Here is a 24,446-nt window from a genome sequence, read left to right on the forward strand (position 1 = left end):
AAAAAAAAAAAGCTAACCTTTACCAGTATCATAAGTTACACCGGCTGTTACAGACTGAAATCAAATTTACGTTGTTATTCTAAAATTGTAAGAATAAGAGCAGTTCACTTCTCGAAGTGGAGCCGTGCGGGATCTAACTCGCCACCCTCTGATTCCCAGTCAGGAGCTGATACCATTACGCCACCGCGGCGGTTGTAGTAAGAGTGTCAATGTGGCATGCTAACGCGGCTTTTTTTTTTTTGTGCAGTTATATTTTTGAATAAAAGCGCACGTGTTCTCTTATTTGTACCTTTTGTGAAAGTGTTTCTTTGATATATGGACTTCAGGCTTCATACGTTATATAGTTTATGCCTACATTTTGTCATTTACTATTAGAATATGAAAAACGTTCCTGTTTTAAAAATGTGTTTGCACAGATTACTGTAGAAATGCAACACATATGAAATGCGTGTGTTCCAAATAACAATCTATTATTTCCACTCTAAAACTCCACTTCACTCCCAGATAATCAATCAAGGCATGAGCTGGGAAAAGTTCATTTACGTTCTAAGTCGTTGGGGGGATGGAATAGCTGGCTGCTGGCAGCTTGTCTTTATCAGTACATTTAGATGACAAAAGACGCTGGCGGAGAGGTGAGAACGGTTTTAAGAAGTGATTTAAGGTGGGCCGGATCTACGAGTTTTTTCGTAGGCTCTGGTAATTCTAGTGCTAATTAACGTGCTTATAGCGAGTGCAAAGGAAACATCATACCTCTAACAAAGCAGAAAATAAAATTCAACCACACAAACAATATGAAATACAACAGAAGCAAATCACATAAAAAGAAAACCTTCTTAAAAAACAAAAGCCTCAATGTGTGAAATTCACAAAAAATCTCACAAAATATGATGCCATGCTATTCAGTGAAGATTACAAAAGCTGATGTGTTTTTTGTACTATAGAAATATTTTATAAAACGACAAAATGACTGTTTTGACATGTCACAAAATCTCATTATCCATATATTTTAACCCACTGGGTGTATGCATAGCAAATGACAAAATTATGTCCTTTTTAAAAACTCAAAAACAACAGGCTATCAAAATGGGGACAAATTGTAAAGAATTAAAAAATACATTTTGCAGAAAGAGAGCAAGAAAAAAATGCCTGCTAATCTCAACAATTTCAATATACAGGAGCAGCATAAACAAGTAGCTACATAATATAAGGGTAAACTCAAGGCTAAGCACAACATTGCACAATATGGCATCTTCTAGAATGAAGCAGTTTTGGCTGCCATATTACCAGATGCATACTTACCAGGCTTCTTATAAGACTGTAAGAGCTTGATACAAGGTATGACACATGTAATATTTTACATTTGAAAAATGACACCAAGATGGGAAATAAAGAAAATAAATATTGTTGCTAGCAGCTAATATTATGTTGTTCAGAAGCATGTAGCATATATGAGAACACTGATAGCAGATATCAAACAAACGTTAAGATAGAATTCCTTCAATAAAGGAAACTGTAGATACATGGGGCAACTAACCTAACAATTTGGATGAAACTATCACCTTGAAAACATTCAAAGCTCAACAAAACAGCATTACATATGGTAAAGGTATACTGACAACAATAATGAAACAAAAGCCCAGTTCTCACCAATGTGATGGCGGTGAGATTTTTGCTTTTCAACAAAATGCACTCTTAGGCAGCTTACCAAGGAGACATGTTACGTACCTTCTGTAGTGATTATGGAATTCAAATGCATTGCTGACTAATCTAGCTGCTTTACATAAGGCTACATTATTATGACAGTTGAGGATATTTGAATGAGACAGGCAACTAGTGATGTAGAACATGAGAGGGTCTCAAGGGTAAGCGGAGATTAGAACAGCATGGAGATTGTATGATATAAGCTGATGGAGTCAATACCAACCAAGCTGACAACCTACTACACACCCTGGGAGCAACGTTCCCTCTAAGCTGCGCTAGCGTGCGCTGGCGCACCAACTGTTTAACCTTGGCGCACAACTTTTAATCCTAGCGCACGTGGCGGCCGATTTGTTAATTTTCGTAAAATCACGTGCCGGCGGACTGCGGCCTGGCGGGAATCCTGTTGCCTGCGTGACTCGGGAGTCTCGGGCTACATGATTCAATCGGCATAATAACGAAGTAAACTTTGGCCTTGGGCGAAGTTGGGCCTTGGCTGGTGTAATATGGCATGTGACCGGTGACCGCGTGATTGGTGCACTTTCCCACCATTCAGCTGGTCTATATTTCAATTAAAGTCCATGATGTTGTCTACTGAAAGGTCGGAAGTTCCGGTCCGGTCCAGTTCGCATTCATAACGTTCGTTAAATTACTGTTTTCGCAAATTCGCAGTAAAAAATAAAAATTTGAACTTTACAATTTCTTTTCATTATTTATGAAAATGTCGAAGCGCAAAGCTCAAGATGAACTGCTATGTTTTATAATGAGAATAACTTGGACATAAATCGCATGGTCATGTTTACATCTGATGGTGCATCTGTGATGCTTGGAAAGCATAATGGTGTTGCTGCTATATTAAGACAATCAATTCCTCACTTGCTAGAGCAGCACTGTGTAGCTCACCGAGAAGACCTAGGAATTGATGATGCTTGGAAACAGTTACCATTAATGAGGGAAATTGAAACTCTCATAAGAACAGTATATACACTGTTCAGTAGATCAAGTGTAAAAAAAAATAAATTTCAGGAAATGGCCAGTGCTGCAGACTGTGATGCTGTTTCATTTAGACCTATAAATGAAGTTAGATGGCTCTCAAGACACTTTGCTGTACTTGCCTTGAATAGGAGTTATGACATTTTGTTAGAATATTGCAAAGAACAAGTAGAAGAGGACAATGATCCAGTTCACAAATATTGTATTGATAAATTAAGCAAACCTGAATATCGTGTGGCATTACATATCCTATGTGATGTACTTGGTGAACTGGCAGAACTGTGCAAAATTTTCCAGAGAAGTGCTTTAACCACTGTAGAGGCATATCAATTTGCCAAAGCTAAAATCAGGAAACTGAGGTCTCAGTATCTGGGGGAACACGTGCATTTCAGTGACACTGTAAAAGATTTAGTTGCTTCTTCCCCATCTCCAGTAAAAACAGATAACATTCTTAAATTTATTAAGCAAATTTGTGATCATTTGGACAGAAGATTTCCTGCTGATGAATTAAAAGACTGGTGCATATTTGATAAAGACCATTTCTGTAATCAAAGAAATCTGGATGATTTTGCTTTTGGTCATGAAAATCTTGCACAGCTGGCTAAGCGTTACTCTGTCTTGTTCAAGAAAGATGAGAAGATTTTTGCCAAGGATGTTTGTAAAGAATTTTCGGATTTCAAATGCATCGTTTCAGAGAAAATGAAAGCTGGATTAATGAATACATTTCAGGACATACTAGCATTCACCCAGCAGGAGCAGGAGCAATTCAAAGGACTAAATCTTTTGCTTGATGTTTGTGGAACTTTTCAAGCTTCCAGTGCTGATTGTGAAAGGGGGTTCAGCTTGATGAACGCCATTAAAGTTAAGACCAGGAATCGCTTGGACAGTGATCACCTGGAAAATCTTATGCGAATTAAACTGTACACAGCAGCTGGATATGATGTAAATATCAACAGTGTTTATAAGTTTTGGAAAAAAGAAAAGGGAAGAAGAGAAAGACTGTAAGACATGTACAGAAATAGACATTCATGATACATGTACAAGACTTCAAGTTTGATTTTAAGTTACCACACTGTTTCACTTGAAACTTACTGATTTGGGATTATGACTATCTATTGGTAATTTAATAAATTGGTATTAATATTTATAATGCTTAACTTTTGAATTTTCAAGTAATTTTACTTTGTAATTCTAAATAACATACTTTGTAAATGACATACTTCATCGCCACTAAAACGAAGGCCTACAGAAGCGTTGATAAAAAGCGCAATCAACCGATGTTGGTAAAATAACAAATCGAAGCCGGTAAGGAGAAAGTGGCTCACAAGTTTTGAAATTGATAAAATTTTGGCTCACAAAAAAAAAATTTGGCTCACAACACCCAAGTCCTTAGAGGGAACGTTGCCTGGGAGCTGGATCATGGCAAAACACTGATAAAGGAGAGATGTGCTACTAGAAGACATAATTGTTAAAATAATGGACTTTCGAAATGATGGATATATATGCATAAGCAGTAACCAACAAGGCAATCAGTTCAGATGTGGATATATTTTTGAACCACTTAGTATAATGACGTATATTTAAGGAGCTGACAGAGGCCCCCGTTTCAACAGATGGTGCTACAGCAAGGCAAAGAGAAGTGACGTTAACCAGGTGACAGCTGCCAGCCTCCAAGCAAGCCACAAGACAATGCACAAGCAGAGGAGTGTGAAAAGGGCCAATACCTGCTTTTTACTGGGTACCTATGTCTCACTCGGCTTTGCTATACATCTTTTCAGAAATTACCTTTAAATGATTAACTGCTTTTGAGAAGTACACCTTTGCTAGAATTTGTGAGAATTGTGATGCTTAATAAGACAATATAGGAGGATATATGGGCTATTGTGTGCTAGTACTTTGAATCAGAAAAAACCAAGTTAAGGAGTACAAGAAGTACAGTTGTGTGTGTGCTTACAAGGTAAAGGTGAGGTCAGCTTGATAACTGGAGGGCGGTGGATTAAAGAGAGAGAGAATATACTGCTTTGACTCATATTCAGCCCATAATATAAAAGAAACATTTTTATACCACAGTTATTGACTTTACAGTATAATAGTCATCAGTTTGTTTGGCATTATAAAATCTACTTGAGATCTACTAAAATGCTGTTGTGAGCATGGCACAGTAGAAATGGAGATTGAAAAAGCAGCATTAGGATCCTTCATCTCTTATCCCATTCATTTCAAAAAAGTTCTTTTTTATGGTAATGCTTCAGAAGAATCCAGACAAATATAAGAAGCTGTGGTTTGCCTTTATTAAGCTGCAGATTGAAGAACTAAGAAGACTCTTTAATTTATAAAGTACAACAGATTATTAATGCTAAACAAAAAAAAATAATAATAATGAAAACCCAAACAATAAATTTAAAGCTTCTAATTTATAATTTGAGTTTCTCAGTGTTCTTCAGTATACAATATCTGTTAATAGGAATCCTACTATATATTTAAAATGTCATGCCATTAATAAATACCCATTACATATAAACAAAAGGAACACTTTAAATCACTAAAGCACAAAAAGAATAAGTATCATTGGCTAAATGACAGCCTAACCTAAAAGCAAACATATTAAAAATTGACTTTCCTACAAAATGTTTTTTGTGCAGCTATAAAACACTCACAAATTAACTTTGCAACAAGCAAAGAAAGAATGAAAGAAAGAAAAATAATGTGTAATGTTAAGCAGATTTTCATTCTTTAACAATGTACCTTTTTATTATAAATATTTTTTTGCTACATTACCTTTATTGGCAACCTCCCAAGCAATCTCAAAGAGAATGGCATCTTCTTGGTCGAAGTCATCATCCCAGTCTTCAAGACCAGTGAGAGAGGTAACAGACAAACTGCGGGCTAGTGGCATGCCTCCTGTGAAACCCAAATGGGGTCAATGAAAAGCCAGAGAAAAGCAATAGTTCCAGAATCATGGCAACATAGGAAAAAAGTGCTCATTACTACAATGGCTAATTCTAGATACATTCTGTAATTTGATGATACAAATTATAAATATTTTGAGATACTTTAATTTTTCAATAAATCCTGAACTAGGTTGGAAAATGCAAGAAAATCATGGTCAAAGTAAATCCATCTGAAAATATTTGTTATGTCATTGCTTTAATACTTTACTATAAATTATATACAAATGAGAGGCCAAACATTAGAAATGCATACATTAATGTAACAAATATTTCCGGGTCCATTGTAGTATTCAGCTTCCTAGGTTTTCATAATAAACCACAATGTGTGTTAAAATTTTACGTTTAAAATGTTCTGGAAAAAAAAAGTCAAGTTTTCATGCTATATTCGAATCTTAACTAAAGATGGGAGAACATAATAATGAAAAAATCATATTTTTACAAACCTTCATCAGGCAAATAACCATATTTGGTAACTTCAATGGACATCCGTAAGTGCCTCCCCTCTCTGCGAGGTTGTGGAACCACATAGATTTCTCCTAGCCAATCAGTGAAGACTAAGCTATGTCTCAAATAGTGACATCATGGCATCTGATGATTCAGTGGTGGCCCAGAGCATTTCAGACATCAGTGTTCATCCAGAATTCGAAGTACAGCTGTGCGTGCCCAACTACTCCCAAATCTACAGTCATAATGTCGAAACTAACATTGGTAAGTTAATGAAACTCACACATTATGTGGTTGAATAACTGTGCTAAATGCTGAAATAGGTGTTGCTTGCATTGGATTTCTAGAAATTGTGAAATTTTTGGCATGAAAAATGGCGAGATCATATTTGATCATACACCCCATTATTACTAGTGACGGTAAGTCAATTTTTAGACATGCGCCCGATTCTTCTAGTAAGCCATACTTAGGGTATTTTATTTACAAATAATGCATTATAATATAGGACAATGGTACTCAATAGTCCACAGTTTTGTATAAAATTATACAGCAATTCAGTGAGAAATTTAACCCATTTATAGAAATTTGCAAGCTATAAATAATCAAAAATGTTTGATTTTGGACAGTTTCATGACCTTATAACAGTTTTTATTAGACTTCAATGGCATATATTGGCGTTTACTTTTACTGTGAGTCTTATTACTGCTAAAATTAATTTAGTAATTCAATGTTTGTGATTTATTTAGTTTTTCTGATTGCAAAATTTTGTAGCACGTTGTTAGCCAAACACCCTCTTCATCCCCAACAATATTTATAAAGAATAGGATTAGTAAAACTATGAAAATTTATTTTTCTGTGTACCTTTAAACAATTTTCTTGTGTCATGAATCTAATTATTTATCATAATTGTATTTATTGTTTGGAATATCATTGTTGTACAAACAGCAAACTAACAGGTAACCTGCTAGAGCCATAGTCTATTATATTTTTGATTTTTGTGGGATGTACTGGAGCTTCCTCAACATGCCTTACTTAAGTCCTTCTTTATTCAGTAGATAAGGGTCAATGAATATTATGTATATTTACCAGTTTTTAAAATATGTTTACAGGGACAACAGACTAGGCAAGCATCCACTCAATTCTATCAAAGAGATTGGGAAGAATGCTGTCCCTCATGGTACATGTAACTATGTCACCAGTCACAATGGGATCCTAACCATCACGTGGAAGGACAACAAGGTTGTCACTCTGCTGTCAACGGACATGGGGTGGAACCTTTGTCCTCAGTCTATAAGTACTGCAGTGACACCAAGAGGACGGAGTAAGTGAGATGCCTTGCTGTCATCAAGACCTACAATGCCAACATGGGGGCACTGAAAAGAGCGACATGCTGGTCCACCTCTACCGTACCCCCGTGAAATCCAAGAGGTGGTATATGCGGACATCTGCATATGCAATTAAAGTCAGCCTCACAAATGCCTGGGTCATCTTCAGGTGGGACTGCAAGTCTCTTGCTGTGGATGGCCTGTCACTAAAGAACTTCAAGTCCAAGGTTTTCAGAGATTCCAGAAGACAATCACGTCTCACCACAAAAGCAGCTCAGAATTTCCAGGCAGGCCCAGCACTTTTGATGATGTCTCCAAGCCTGTCCAGGGACACCGCAGCCACACCCCACATGATTCTGTGCAGTTTGACCTGTCCCTGTTCCATGCCCCTGTCTACACCAGCCATCAGATCTGCATGTACTGCAGTGGGAAGGAGAACATCTTGAGGTCAAAACGTGCTCTGCAGGGTGTGCAAGGTCCACCTGTGCCCCAATTCTAAGCGCAACTGCTTCATCAAGTACCATGAAACAGTTGCCTAAGTGAATGGACTGGACTTTGATACAGTATGTGTGTGAAATTTAAAACAAGAAAAAAATGTTCCTAAAGTGCATAAATAAATGTACATTTAAGTTTATATGTGTTTTTCTTTTATTTTTATACATACACTTTTTGGAAAAATGCATACCTTTAGACCAGAGAGAAACCATATATGTTTAAATTTATTGACCTTGATTTTCATCATAAAAATGAAAAAACGTGAAAAAAGTCACAGTAGTAAAAGAGTCTTGTAATATCCTTTAATAACACACTAAGTATTTCAATTAGTGCTACATACTGTCACTAATTTCTAATTCAGAATTATTGATAATGATTAATGATAATAGCATTACAGCAAATAAAAGTGATATTTTTAAATTTGGACCTCAATTTATAATGAATTAGGAATAACTATTACAGGATTACAGCTATTTAAAAACATTACAGAGAGTTATATTGGCAGCCTTTTCAGCAGCTCCGTGTATGCTGCTGCTGAAGAATGTGAATTTCCCATTGGGATTAATAAAGTATCTATCTATCTATCTATCTATCTATCTATCTATCTATTAGTGTTAATCAATTATTTTAGATATTCCATATAGCTTATGGATTACAATAAATACAGAATGTTTATTGATTATACGACTGATGATAAAGTAATTCAACTTTGTTAATTATTGATAGTATAATAAGAGCAGTAAAGAAACAGTAAAAGAATTAAGGACTAGTATCCAGATGATCAGAATAAGTAAACAAGAAGTTTTCTCCACAGTCAATACAATGTATTATTTAACAACTTCTGACTGTATAACTATGCTTATAAAATAAAATTGTAAATTAAACCACTTATGTTAATAATATCAATAACTGTGAAAGTTGTCTATGTTTATCTATGTTAACTAACAAATCATTTATAGTACGAATTTGATTTGTCTTTTAAACTGTGGCCATTTTTTTACAGTGTCAGTGTATTCTGTGTAAAAGGTAATCTTTGAATATACAGAACCACACGTGGGTTGATGAAGAAAAGCCAATGTCAACATGAAGGAATACTACCTGCTGTACACCTTTAAAACGAATGTAAAGGAATGTGCTTTCTCCTCCTACTGGCAGATTAAAGTATCGCTTTTCTTCTCCTAAGAGCTTCAGATTCATTAGTTACTAGGAGATGTACAGTAAATGTTTACAGCATACAACCCATTCTCTTTAATAATAAAAGATGACATCTGACTAGACTGGAGGGGACTGATAATTCCAGGTAACTTGTTTGGTTGTTGTACAAGTGAGTTTCCCCACTAACTCTTCTAGTCGATTCTTAATCGGCAGCACTTGACTAAGAACAAGTATCTGCTTTGCTGTTTTTGGGGTGCACATTCCTTTAAATGACGACAAGTACGTTTCACCGTCGATCTGGAATAAATCTGAAGCACTTACTGTACTTTGACACCGAATTGTGACTTGCATACCATATTAGGGCATTTTTTGCACGGAATACACCCGGTAAGTGTGAACGAGTGTCAGATCCACGCCAAAAGAGTACTTGAACATTTTTATTTTTTATTATATTTAACGATGGTGTACTCATTGTTGTCAACACTACAATTACGCTTTACCTGTAATATTATGGTGTCCGTTATTTGTAAGACAGACACACAATTGAAATCCACCGTAACTTTATGAATTTAACACGTTTATTGCGGACGGTAATTCTACAGATCGCTGCTACACGACCCTGTTAGACGTAACATAGTGCAGAGATAACCCTCTACGCTTTTTGTCCATATTGGCGTCCCCTACATATTCCTATGTGTGCGATCGCATTTAAAGCGGAACCGGGGACATTTAGGGTGAGATCCACTATACGTAAACTTGCCCGGCAGATGAAAAGCGAAAGAGAACATGTTACTATTAGCTTAATTAAAGCTTACCAAAACACCTTAGTTTTACAAACCTTATATACACTCCAATAGAAAAAAAGTTTTTATTGTGCGCTGCCGATAACACTGCTTTCGTACAAGGGTAAGGGAACAAACCTGAAAGAAGGAGAGTGCACGGCATTTATTTATAGCGCAGCAATATGATAGCCATTTGCACATGCTATGAAAATGTATTCATTTGTCGAATCGAGTATAACAACACGTGCGCATTTTATGCATTGCAGCACTTTTTTGACAAGGTTCTTGTTGTTGTTTTATTATTATTCTGAAGCCTACCTGTGCGACCTTGAAGTTGCTCCTTGACAGTATGATGTGTAACGACCTGGACAATCAACCAGTTCCGGTATCTTTGCTTCTTTATTATAACCTTTAATTGATCTTGTAAACGTTGAACATACTAATGTGTCTACACCAAACACATTGCTTCAGCGCTGCCCTATTTGTTCAGAGCCGATTCTCATTCAGCTGGCCTTGTCTGTCAACACACACTTAGCTTTGCCGCAATGTACTGATATTCCATTTCTGCTTCGCTATTGGCTTGGTGGTTGTCAGTCAACGGTGAATGGTAACGTATCCGATGTAACACGCAAGCGAAAGGCGTGACCTCTCTTATGTGTTCCCGTTTCCTTTTTCTTGATGCGAATCCTGTCAGTTAGTGGGTGGATACATTCCTTGCCCATATTTGGTTTATTCATTCTTTTTTCGCCGGTGTTTCCGAATGCCAAATTTTTATTGGCTGATTTATTTTTTTATTCGTTACTGACAACCCTCAAACGTCACGTTCAGTAGTCTCCATGGTAACGGCGATGACGTGATTGCTGGACGTCGGCACATTCTTGAAAGGCAAGATATTTCGAAGGATGGGGAACGGATCGTACTTTTAGATTGATACATTTCTATTTTGACTGAAACATGCGACCGTGCTATTTTCTGGTAGTCTGCTTGGTTAATCTTGTGATAGGTCAAGTTTCTAAAAAAAAAGCAGGACTTAACTAGCACCATGCATGTGTTCCAAATCGTGATATTTATCCGTTCGTTCGTCCTTCGGTCAATTCATTTTCGGAGTACACTGAATCCATTTCTGCTAGCGTAATTCACTCACACAGAATCAAGATCTGTGTTCAGTACAATGTGCAATAGAGCAAGGTAATGTTTCTTTTTATAAAACGTCTGTATAGTAGTAATCAAAATCAACTCGAAAGACGGAGTTTATAGTTTTATAAGGTCATAGGCTCCAGCGACCCGGCACTGGATACGCAAAGAAAGAAGATAGTTGGATTAACTATTGTCACTAGTATAAAGCACAGAGAAATTCTTACTTGTATGTGCTAATCAACATTCAAATGTCACCACTTCCTGGTGCCAGGATTAGTGAGTTTTACCTTAAAGCTTCAGTTTCTCAGACAAATTTAATAAGGAATTTTGTTGTGTTCATAAAAATTACTCATGAACGCTTTGAAATCATTTCAGGTTTTTTTGTTCATTTTAGGCTATGAAATTACTCTGTTACGAAAAAGAGCAAAGCAATAGGTGTCTGCAGCAAAAATGATCAGAAGGAATATCATATTGTGCATGCCAAATCAACTGGCCCCATGGCTTCTCTCCTTAAAAGGAATCAAAGTTAATAATTTTCCCAATACTTCGAATAAATGGGGATCAGTAATATAGGCATGTGGTGTGTCTGTTTATTCTTTTATCGAGGTTTCTTATTTCAAATATTATATTTTTGATATTTGATTCTTTACCTATGATCCTAGCTCACTAAAAGCCACTCCTTGAAGGTTACAAATGACTAATTTCATAAGTAAACTTGTGGGTAATTGTTTCTGACTATTTCAAAAATCAGTGATTATGAATGTGATCTTATTTTTTATTTTTGGTTCCTTTACTAGGGATCAAGAGGGTGAAAAATTACACGTCTATTGGAATCTGGGATATTTATATATTTTAATAGTTCAAATTTTTGACACAACTATTCTTGTTTATTATGTGCTTCTACTACATTAAGTAAATATTTACATTTATTATGAACACCCTAAATTAGGACAGCATATGGTATTTCATACTTTTTCATATTAGGGTGTAGTTTGCAGTTTAAGTAATTACAAATGTTTATTCTAGATAGATGCATCTATTTAATAAGCCAATCATACTACAACATGAAGGCACACTTTAAAATGCTCCTGCACCGTTGTAAAGGTCACTTCAGTAGTGAAGCCCATGAGCAACATTACTGAATTGAAGGGATGAGCAAGAAAAAACAACTAGGAGGACCCATCACTTCATTCTGAAAGGAATCAAATCTTTGTTTGAAAATGCTCAAAACCCTCCAACCATCACCCTTGCCCATGAGAAGAGTATCTATGAAGTGCAAGAATACCAGCATTTAATAAGCAGATGAAAGTTAGAGCAAAAAATCAAAATTGGGCTTATTACCCCTAACCATGTGGAACATAGTTTATTTTATAAATTATTATATGAAAATTTAAGTTGTAGCTGCAGCAATTATCAGCATTTCCATATTGCTTGCACCATGATTGTATATTTAAATGTTTGACCTTTTCCCTATATCATTTCACATGACTTTGCAAGCTTAAACATGCAGCTACAAAGGCAACCTGTATTAAATATTAGTACATTCTAGACACTTAATCATGTGATGTGTTACCAGAAAATCAATCTCAATTTAAATATTAAATATTAAAGTTTAAAATAATACAAGAGAAAACAGAAAACTGTGGGTTTTTCTGCAATATTTGAGAAGTAGTGTTGCATAACTGGTCAAGAATCAAGAGGGTTTTGCCAGTTGTGTAATGTTGCTGTTTCTCAGTTCTGCTTAGTTTTCCTGTAAGGACTGCCAGTATAGTAGCTCAGTTTTGTTTTTTGTTTCTTTTGACTTTTACTAAATACTGGTGAAGCAGAATAAGGTAGTTCAATAATGGATAGATATATCAACTAAAACAGCTATAAACATGATTACCCAACCTCCATACAATTATTTTATTTTTTAGATCCTAGCTTGTAGAGCTGCAAACATTTTCAAAATTGATTATAGCCAGAATATAAATTAGAAAGAAATATGTGTCTGTGCAATAGTATCTAGGGTTAGCGGTGCTGTTATGTCCCCTAGTGGTCACAAATGCCATAGTTGGCATGGAGTACCCCATAACACCTCCCTTCCCCAACTCTCTTAAATTCTTTACATATACATTGGCATCTGCGGACATTAAAGAAGAACCCAGATCATTTAAAAAGCCTCCAAATCATAGTACTGGCAGTTATTTTCTTCTACTTCAAGCACAAGAGAAAACAACCCCAAGATTAAAAACACAATTTATTGCATTTACAATGTAAATCATTACATTTAATTCGTTTTTCCATTTTGAGCAGCAGGCAGATGTAGTGACTTGCTCAAGGTCGCCACAGCATCAGTAGCAGGATTTTAACCCACAACATCAGGGTCTGAAGTCCTTGGCAAATAAAAAAACTAGAAATATTGTATACTGAAAAGTAATTGCATAAAACAGAACTTGTGATACATCCAGTTAACTAACAGCACTATAAGTGTGGCCCATTGCCTTACAAAATTTTGCTGGCAAAGCATGGTAACATTGCTAGCATACAATATATTGTATAGAACTGTGCATATACAGTATATATAATACATTGTCACACACAAGCATTTTCAGTGATCTAAAAAGGTAAGCAATACCACCCCATAACAAGAGGGGCTGTCATTATTTTTATTTCTCCCTCTTCATTCACAGTTCATAGTCTTCTAGACCAGAGGAGCACTGATATCACTTCCACTTTTGCCCTCTTCTAAACTCACCTCTTCCTCTCCACCAACATAAAAGGAGCCAAGGCATTGGAAGTCCAGATTAATACACTCCGTCTTTATTTCCTGCATTTGTGGTTGTGATTTTCACACCCACATGAGCGGTTTATTTTGTCTCCTTTTTCATCTACCTTTATTAAACAGGGTTGTCATTCGAATGCATGTCTTTTATCTTTACAATTTATATATACAGTTATTTAAATATATATATATATATATATATATATATATATATATATATATATATATATATATATATATATATATAAAGTGGTAAACCAGCCCTGGACACAGACAGGCAGATACTGAATGGTTCCAAAACACACAAGTTTAATTGTCACAGTTTGGCACATACAGTGCTCTTGCACCAAACACCTTTAACGCAGTCTTTTTCTCTCTTCTCTGGACTTCTTCTTCCGCCTTTCCACCTCTCCTCCCGAGCGTTGCCTTCTTCTTGGTTCCTGTGGCCTCCATCCAACCTGTGCGGCTGCCCTCTCGTGGTCCAGGGGAGGTGTAGTCCCTCTCCTGGTCCTTCCAGGCATCCCGGCTTGGCACAACCCCTGGCCGTCCACCACAATATATATATATATATATATATAAAACCCAGCCACAGGGAATGCACAAACCAGTGTGTTTCTTCATTCCTGTCCCAAGCCCAGAAAAAATGGAGAGTGTTAAGTCAGGAAGGGCATCCGGTGTAAAATTTTGTCAGATCAATATGTGGACAACAATACAGATTTCCATACCAGATCGGTCGAAGCCCGAGTTAACAACGGCTGCCACCAGTACTGTTAGCCAACAGAGTACTGACGGAAATTGGGCCACTGTTGGCTGAAGATGGAGAAGAAGAGGGGGCAGACGTGTGTAGAGAGAGGAGGAGGGGAGGAAGGTAAAGAGAGTGTAACTGAGAGTAGGAACTTTGAATGTTGGCAGTATGACTGGTAAGGGGAGGGAGTTAGCTGATGTGATGGAGAGAAGGAAGGTTAATATATTGTGAGACTAAATGGAAGGGGAGTAAGGCCAGGTGGATCGGAGGTGGATTCAAATTGTTCTATCATGGTGTGGATGAGAGGAGAAATGGGGTAGGAGTTATTCTGAAGGAACAGTATGTCAAGAGTGTTTTGGAGGTGACAAGAGTGTCAGACAGAATGATGATTATGAAGCTGGAAATTGAAGATGTGATGATGAATATTGTTAGTGCATATGCCCCGCAAGCTGGGTGTGCGATGGATGAGAAAGAAGATTTCTGGAGTGAGTTGGATGAAGTGATAGACAGTGTATCCAAGGGACAGAGAGTTGTGAATGGAGTGGATTTCCATGGACATGTTGTTGAAGGGAACAGAGAAGATGAGAAGGTGATGGGTAGGTATAGTGTCAAGGAGTGGAACGATGAAGGTCAGATTATAGTGGATATTGCAAAATGGATAGAAATGGCTTTGGTGAATATGTACTGTATATTAAGAAGAGGGAGGAACAAAGGGTGACGTACAAGAGCGGAGGAAGATGCACACAGGTAAATAATATCCTGTGCAGGGGGGTCAATCTGAAGGATATTGAAGACTGCAAAGTGGTGGCAGAGGAAAGTGTAGTTAGGCAGCATAGGATGGTGGTCTGTAGTATGACATTGGAGATCAAGAAGAGGAGGAGAGTGAGGGCAGAGCCAAAGGTTAAATGATGGAACTTGAAAAAGGAAAACAGCAAGGCTGAATTCAGGAAGGAGGTAAGACAGACACTGGGTGGCAGTGAAGAGTTTCCAGACAGCTGGGCAACTACAGCTGAAGTAGCAAGGGTGACAGGAACAAGGGTGCTTGGCGTGACATCTGGACAGAGGAAGGAGGAAAAGGAAATCTGGTGGTGGAATGGGGAAGTCCAGGAGAGTATACAGAGGAGGAGTTTGGCGAAGAAGAAATGGGATAGTCAGAGAGATGCAGAAAGTAGACAAGAATACAAGGAGATAAGACGTAAGGTGAAGAGAGAAGTGGTGAAGCCTAAAGAAAAGGCATATGATGAGTTGTATGAGAGGCTGGACACTAAGGAGGGAGAAAAGGACCTGTTGTTTATCGATTGGCTAGACAGAGGGACCGAGCTGGGAAAGATGTGCAGCAGGTTAGGGTGATAAAGGATAAAGATGGAAACATGCTTATAAGTGAGGAGGGTGTGTTGAGCAGATGGAAAGAGTACTTTGAGAAGCTGATGAATGAAGAGAATGAGAGAAGGTTGGATGATGTGGAGATAGTGAATCAGAAAGTGCAATGGATTAACAATGAAGATGTAAGGACAGCTATGAAGAGGATTAAGAATGGAAAGGCCATTGGTCCAGAAGACATACCCATGCAAGCATGGAGATGTTTAGGAGAGATGGCAGTGGAGTTTTTAACCAGATTGTTTAATGGAATCTTTGGAAGTGAGAGGATGCCTGAGTAGTGGAGAAGAAGTGTACCAGTACTGATTTTTAAGAATAAGGGGGATGTGCAGAGCTGTAGTAACTATAGGGGGGTAAAATTGATGAGCCACAGCATGAAGTTATGGGAAAGAGTAGTGGAAACTAGGTTAAGAAGGGAGGTGATGATTAGTGAGCAGCATGGTTTCATGCCAGAAAAGAGCACCACAGATGCTGTGTTTGCTCTGAGTGTGTTGATAGAGAAGTATAGAGAGTATAAATATCAGTTGTATGAGAGGCTGGACACTGAGGAGGGAGAAAAGGACCTGTTGTTTATCGATTGGCTAGACAGAGGGACCGAGCTGTCTCTCTGATATATTTGTGTTTTGCAATGAATATTTCATATTACACTTTGTATTTTATTGTAATAGCTTTGTTTTTTCTGTAAATGTGTACAACATTTTGACTCTTTCTACTGCAAAGAGTGATGCTGAATTCTATTAACAAACATTTGTTGATAATATTGATAAGCTACATTTGCCAGGCCATGTTGACATACACCTGAGTAAAAAATCCAATCTGGTAAACAAAATGGTCCAATATAAGGATAATATAAAGAGTATAAATCTTGGTAAGCTTTTCTGTGTTACTGCCATCCTTTAATTTTTTTTAATCAGACATTTGGTTGATTGTACAGAGAGTAAGATGTCCCTGAGGTATTTCATCAATAGTGACAGTTGGTATTGATTAGGAAACTAGTTTTAGGACTTAATACAACGGTGTTGGTTTTTGTGTCTTCACATTTGTGAAGTTCCAGCTGACCCAGCAAATTAAAGTAATAAAATAAAATCTTTCCTTTATGTATTTGTTCATTTATTTTTGCTTTGGTTCAATTTATTCTGTATTTAGAGATGGCAATACTTGATGAACAATGAACAAGCAAATCCAACCCCTGGGCGGAAGCAGCATCTGGATTATTTTTATGGCAAAAAGGAGCTAACCAAGATACAACTAAGGGAATAAAATAAGGTGGATTAAAATTATCTAGAGGGCCTCTCTAACTTTCTCACAAGAATAATTAGTGCAGGTCTTCCTGTTCTTGCCATATTCTAACTGACCTTTCTTGTACTGAGGGAAAGAAATGTTTGTACTGTTGTGAAACAGCAATACACAATAGTCAAAAGTTGTAAACAGGCCTCAGAATAAAAGAAAACCTGACTAAAACTTTGTCAGCCTGAGAAATAGACCTCACCTTGCCTCCAAACTCAAAAGTCAGGTTTTGAAGCCTGAACAGGCCCAAAGTTGAGGCTCATGCTCTTAAAAGTTCAAAATACTTCTATATATACATGCAAATGGCCTTCAGGGGATTGGAAAACCATAAACCTCTGTGTTGAAATTACAAAACAAACAGGTTTACATAGAGAATTTAATTAAATAATCAAAAAATGAAAGAAGAGCAAAGAAAAGGCAAAATGGTATGCCTAAATAGACAACCCAGAGTAAGCAAATCCAATCCATAAACCAGAGACTAAACCCAATGAAAGAAGCAATACTTTACAAAACCAAAAAATCCAAAAAACAGTTCTTACAAATGGTCTAGAACAGTATTTTAAGCTTTCTGGTGTCACAACCAATTTTTTTTCCATGGTGAATTGAGTATGAACATGTGTGCAGAGTAGCAGGGTCTTGTGTGATGTGATCATCGAAACAGTGGCCTTCCGCAACCCAGTGCACAACCCACTCATTACCCACCACTACTAACTTTACAACCCACTAACATTATAAACAATAGCAACTCGCATCCCAGTGGTTGAGAAACACTGCTCTAGAGTCCACAAACCTTAACCCTCAATGACGTTCCCAGGAATCAACCTCCTCTTCCTCAATTTAAAGGCTGAGGGTGGTCCCTTGATAGGGATATTGGGATGAACCTTCCTCTTGTGATTCCACCCACAGACGAACATAGCCAAAGAATATACAGTATATACACAATACTTACAAAATAAATACTCAAAACAATGCAACATCAATGAAAAACAATGTCACAACCCATCCATCCATCCATCCTCTTCCGCTTATCCGAGGTCGGGTCGCGGGGGCAGCAGCTTGAGCAGAGATGCCCAGACTTCCCTCTCCCCGGCCACTTCATCTAGCTGTTCCGGGAGAATCCCGAGGCGTTCCCAGGCCAGCCGGGAGACATAGTCCCTCCAGCGTGTCCTGGGTCTTCCCCGGGGCTTCCTCCCGGTTGGACGTGCCCGGAACACCTCACCAGGGAGGCGTCCAGGAGGCATCCTGATCAGATGCCTGAGCCACCTCATCTGACTCCTCTCGATGCGGAGGAGCAGCGTCTCTACTCTGAGCCCCTCCCGGATGACTGAGCTTCTCACCCTATCTTTAAGGGAGAGCCCAGACACCCTGCGGAGAAAACTCATTTCAGCTGCTTGTATTCGCGATCTCGTTCTTTCGGTCACTACCCATAGCTCATGACCATAGGTGAGGGTAGGAACATAGATCGACTGGTAAATTGAGAGCTTTGCCTTACGGCTCAGCTCGTTTTTCACCACGACAGACCGATGCAGAGCCCGCATCACTGCGGACGCCGCACCGATCCGCCTGTCGATCTCACGCTCCATTCTTCCCTCACTCGTGAACAAGACCCCGAGATACTTGAACTCCTCCACTTGGGGCAGGATCTCACTCCCAACCCTGAGAGGGCACTCCACCCTTTTCCGGCTGAGGACCATGGTCTCGGATTTGGAGGTGCTGATTCCCATCCCAGCCACTTCACACTCAGCTGCGAACCGATCCAGAGAGAGCTGAAGATCACGGCCTGATGAAGCAAACAGGACAACATCATCTGCAAAAAGCAGTGATCCAATCCTGAGTCCACCAAGCCCGGACCCCCTCAACACCCTGGCTACGCCTAGAAATTCTGTCCATAAAAGTTATGAACAGAATCGGTGACAAAGGGCAGCCCTGGCGGAGTCCAACTCTCACTGGAAACGGGTTCGACTTACTGCCGGCAATGCGGACCAAGCTCTGACACTGATCGTACAGGGACCGAACAGCTCTTATCAGGGGGTCCGGTACCCCATACTCTCGGAGTACCCCCCACAGGATTCCCCGAGGGACATGGTCGAACGCCTTTTCCAAGTCCACAAAACACATGTAGACTGGTTGGGCGAACTCCCATGCATCCTCCAGGACCCTGCTAAGGGTGTAGAGCTGGTCCACTGTTCCACGACCAGGACGAAAACCACACTGTTCCTCCTGAATCCGAGGTTCGACTATCCGACGGACCCTCCTCTCCAGAACAATGTCACAAGCCAACCACTAAAACAGATGGCCTTCTAGTAATTCGGGACTGACCAGGACTGAAGGGGTAATAAGAGAGGCAACGAGATGCAGCTGTACAAAAAAAAGTAGGTTTTTATTCAACAATAGTAAAAAGAAAGTTGGTGTAAGCATTTGCACTAAACAGCAACAGCAGTAGTCCAGAGTTTAAACAATTTTTATTGTGAGAATGCAAAGAAGAAAAAAAAAAGAGTGCATAAAACAACACAAAGGCGCTTATTCCTGATGTTTACTCAGTCTCTTTCAGTTTCTGTTTCAGCCAATACCATAAATGCATAAGTGCAACTCCTCGAAAAGAAAAAAATATGTCAGAAGCTGTTTTTGGTTTTCAGCACCCTCAAGCCACTCCTTAACAGCGACCAAAAGCTCAGCCGCCAGACACCTCTATGTCTGGCGCACCTCGCACACCCTAGCTCTTTCTCTCAAGTATCTCTGATCGATTGTAAAAGTACCCCCTCTTCTTTTTCTTTTTTAACTGGCAGCTGGCAAACTACCCCTTCTTGCAGCTACAACCTTATTGATAAAGAGTTTCAATTTCCCAGGTCAGCTTGGGAGACACCATTTCAGTCCTGCAGAGGGAAATCACACAACTCAAGCAAAAACCAAAAACAAAGTGTCAAACAACAAAATAAACATATTTAAACACTGAATCAAAAAATATAATTATATCTAACCTACAGGTTACTAAGACAAAAAAGAAAAATGCTACAGTGCATATCCACTACTTAACCAAAATGGACTACCCCGTGGCTGTCTTAATGCATTCCCAGGCATCCATGTCTGTGCATAGCTTCGGCACCACCTTTAAAACTCCAGTAGGTAAACTACGTGAAAGGCTCCTACCTGAAATGATTGGCAGAACATCTGAAAAAAACAAGAAAGAAACAAGCTGCTGGTAAGTCCAAAACCTTGTTAAATATATATATTTTTCACTTACAAATTACTTATTGCAGCTCGCAATTAATGGTTACATTGCTTATTAGAATGTCAGGATTGTCCAAGAATGTTTGGCAGCAGTATTGGCTTGTTCAGCCACATTCACTCACATAATGGAGGAATGGACAGACAATGTGATCTTTGCATTGTCGATTTGCAATGCAATAAGAAAATATGGACTTTCATATAGTTCAAATCTTCTTAAAACAAAATTTTATAGATTGAATCTAATCTAATGAAATGATTGAAAAACTTCCTAAAAGGAAAGCCAATTAGAAAGAAACTATTTGCTCTGGAAGGCCTTTTACTTTCTTTTTTAAAGGTGGCAAAAGCCGCTGCTTCAGTTTTCTTTTCACCATCATAGTGTTAACTGTATTTTGGTTGCATCTTTCTCTTTTTATTATGCATTCTTGCTTGCAGTCATAATTGCCATATCAAGTAAGAGGTTGATATGAGTTTTCTCACAGACCTTTAACCCTTAACTACTTCACCATTTTTCATCCCATAAGTACTCGCGTGGTATACACTTTGCACCAATGTGAAAATGGCTATTTATATGCACTCTTTGAGGTTGTAATATAAAATATTGTAATAATTTTAAATTGTACATGTTTATAATGTAATTTAGTACCATATTACTGAGTCGTATTACACAGTCTAGGACTATCTGAAAATAAACCTGATCCACTTCTCTGGTGCTAATTTGTCACTGGTCACACTTTCATTCGCTGCAGGATTTGCATGTATATCACATTTCACTTCAGTTGTTGAATGTTCATTGCAGACAAAGTCATTGCAAGAAGGACATCTCATCAGTGTCATACATACGGAAGTACCTGCGCGGTGTACCAAATGCACCATATGGAACTTGCAAATGTGCATCCATTCATAAAACCAGCTGGAGGCACGCTGGAGGGAAACCATTGCGACAACGTACTTGTGAATCAAGATGGGGGTAGATGGCAGATGCTGGCAGTAGGTTCAAGTAAAAGTAGTTGGACAAAAATAACTGAAATTGGTGTACAAAATACACCAGTGCAAATAGTTAAGGATTAAGCTGATCTAGTAACTCTCATTATCTGTGTGCCACTCATCAAGTAGTGCTATGTAGCTCTGTGTAATCTTTTTAAAGGACGAATCACTAATTTCCTTAAGTTTAACTTTAAAGTTATTAAAACACAAGTGTCTATCTAAGAAATGGTTTCACACATAAAACATATGTTGCTCAAAGGCAGACAGCTACACGAATGTGTTCAGCACCACGATCAGCTGGGGGGGTCATCAGCTGAGGCTTGTACCTTACGTTGGTTTTCGATGACTTGCATTTGCTTCGATGTCTCGATCAAACAAATGAAGCTAACTTTCCTTCTAGCAAAGATAATTGAAATAAAACATAATGGGGGATTTTGTTCTCTTGACAAAAGTTGACACCTGTCCGGAAAGAAATGAGCATATTTCTCCACCACAGAGTGCCTCGGCCTCAGTGAGGTGGGACATCATTATCTGTGCACTTTCTTCCAAACATACAGGGTGTCATGTATTTGTGATGCAGTACACTATCATAACCTTTTCCTTTGATAAGATCGGACGAGCAGACAGCGTGTACCTTTTTCTTTCTTGTCTTTATTGAACAACAACAACTAACAAAATGTGCAAGCCATTATCAATCATATCACTAGGTTTCAACCCACAATCAGACATCAATAGCTGAAGTGAAATGCACACTTATACTGATATATAACAGTTCCTCCCCTGTAAAAATTAGAAGTAGTTAGCTTATTCCCCCCACACACACTCTTTTTTGTCTGAAAAAATCAAAACATCGAATTCTAACTATACATTTAAGTTTCAATTATTCTCTGTGGAGGCTTGCATATGCGAATTGGGTAAAGTCTCTCTTCACATGGCAATTTTTCTTGATTTGTTACAGCAGTGTTAGCCTCTGCAGAAGGTGATGGAGATAATACACATGGGCTCTGTACTTGTGCTGTTTGAGGAGATGGTAAGTGCTCTTGGCAGTTGATAGGATCAACAGCAGGGGAGTCAACAGGCGGTGTGGGTATCTCTTCAGCTCTAACCAACCCTGATTTTCTCAACTGGTCAACATGACGTCGCCATATGACACCTTGAGTAACCTCTACCTTGTAGGACAAGGGAACAGTTTGCTCTTTGACTAGTGCAGGAACCCATTTCTTGTCTCCTCTGTGGCTCCTGGCAAGAACTGATTGTCCAATGGCAAAGCTACGTGTAACCTTGTCAGTTGCTTTATGACCTTGTTTGATTTGTCTGTCTTGCACAGTCAGCTTGAGATTTGGTTGCAGCAGGTCTAATCTAGAGCGAAGAGGACACCCCAAGAACAATATAGCTGGAGTCTGGTTAGTTGTAGCATGGATGGAATTCCGATGTGCAAACAAGAAGTTGGCCAATTTTTGCTGAAGGGTCAGCTTCTCATTTGTGATTGCTCCAAGGGCTCGTTTCAAGCTTTGTACAAACCTCTCCGCCAGGCCATTTGTGGCTGGATGCCATGGGGCAGATGTGATATGCTGTATGCCATTTCTGTGGAGGAATACATGGAAATCTGTAGCTGTGAACTGGGGTCCGTTGTCATTAGTTGTTGTGGAACTCCAGTTCTAGCAAATTAATTCGCTCAGCACTTCAATGGTGTGAGAAGAAGTGGTGGTGCTCATAGTGAAAACCTCTGGCCATTTAGAGCATGCGTCGACTACCACCAGGAAGGTTGGCCCCATGAATGGTCCAGCAAAGTCAATATGAAGCCGCTGCCAAGGTAATGTAGGCCATTCCCATGGGTGAAGTGGTGCACGTTCTGGCTCATTCTGAATCATTTGCACAATTTTAAATGAGATAGAGAAATTTTAAGTTGAATAATTGAATGCTTTGCACATATGGAGTTGGAGTGAATTCTGTACATGTCTGCCTTACACTCCTTTTCTGAAATGTTGAGTAAGAGATCCTTTTCCCACTGTACTTTGGGATCTGAAAAGGAAGGGACTTTAAAATGGTTTATTTATTATAGAAATGCTGTCTGAGTCTTCAAAACTGATCAATATCTCTTCTGGAATAGAAATAGGTGGGAAGTGAGGAAAATTGGGCAGATTTTGTTTAGCAAAGTTTCTAGTTTGGAGATAGTGGAAAAATTCTGTTGATGGGAATCTAAATTTAAAGTTTAATTGTTCATAGGATGCAAAGACATTATCTATATACAAATCTCTAAATGATTTAATCAAATACGTTTTCCAAACGTTAAAAACTGTATATGTTTGAGAGAGTGGAAAAAGGTGGTTCTCATGTAGAGGTGTCACAGATAAAATATTCTCTGACTTGAAGTGCTTCCTATATTGGTTCCATATTCTGAATGAATGAAGGACAATTTGGTTGTTAGTATATTGATGATACCTTGTATTTACCAGTGTACAAAGCAAGGAATACAAAGAGGTCCTGTGTGTGTTCATCTATTTGTGTCAGTGTCCAGATTTTTATACAGTACCTTGTATGTTTGCCGCCCAGTAAGAAAACTGAAAATTAGGTAGAGGCATGCTGCCTTCTGATTTAGGTCATTGTAGGGTCGCCCTTTGGATGCGTGGATATTTCAATTTCCAAATAAATGAGGTTATGATTGAATCTAATTTCTTCAAAAATGATTTGTTAATGTATATGGGGATGTTTTGAAATGGAAGCAGAAGCTTAGGGAGGATATTCATCTTGATAGTGTTAATTCTCCTTGCTAAAGTAGGATGGAGGGTAAACCATCTGTGCACATCTTGATTAATTTTGTCCATGCAAACAGCAAGATTTTGTTGAAAAAGAGCTTTATAATTACTTGTGATGTTTACCCCTAGATATTTAAACTGATCTGCAATGAAAAAAAGGAAGGTGTCCAACCTAATGCTGTTTTCTAGAGAATTCACAGGAAATACATACTTTTCGTTCAAATTAATTTTGAGTCCAGATATCTTTTGAAATCCTACTAGTACAATTAGGGCTACAGGCACTGAATTTTGTGGGTCTGATATATACAGTACAATATCATCTGGA

The 24,446-nt window shown here is 38.4% G+C and overlaps 1 protein-coding gene across 1 annotated transcript in view; it reads right to left on the bottom strand.

Annotated features, from left to right (window-relative positions):
- Positions 1–10,402, bottom strand: part of gys1 (glycogen synthase 1 (muscle)) — a 90,500-nt gene extending 80,098 nt beyond the window's left edge. Inside the window, exons 1-2 of the mRNA XM_028791505.2 lie at positions 10,162–10,402; positions 5,470–5,592 (exon numbers count right to left, since the gene is read on the bottom strand). Coding sequence (XP_028647338.2) covers positions 5,470–5,587 — 118 coding nt within the window. The 5' untranslated portion in view covers positions 5,588–5,592; positions 10,162–10,402. The remainder of the gene's footprint in view (positions 1–5,469; positions 5,593–10,161) is intronic.
- Between the last annotated feature and the right edge of the window lie 14,044 nt (positions 10,403–24,446).

This window comes from Erpetoichthys calabaricus, chromosome 11 (genome assembly GCF_900747795.2).
Source record: "Erpetoichthys calabaricus chromosome 11, fErpCal1.3, whole genome shotgun sequence".
Taxonomy (NCBI): Eukaryota; Metazoa; Chordata; class Cladistia; order Polypteriformes; family Polypteridae; genus Erpetoichthys; species Erpetoichthys calabaricus.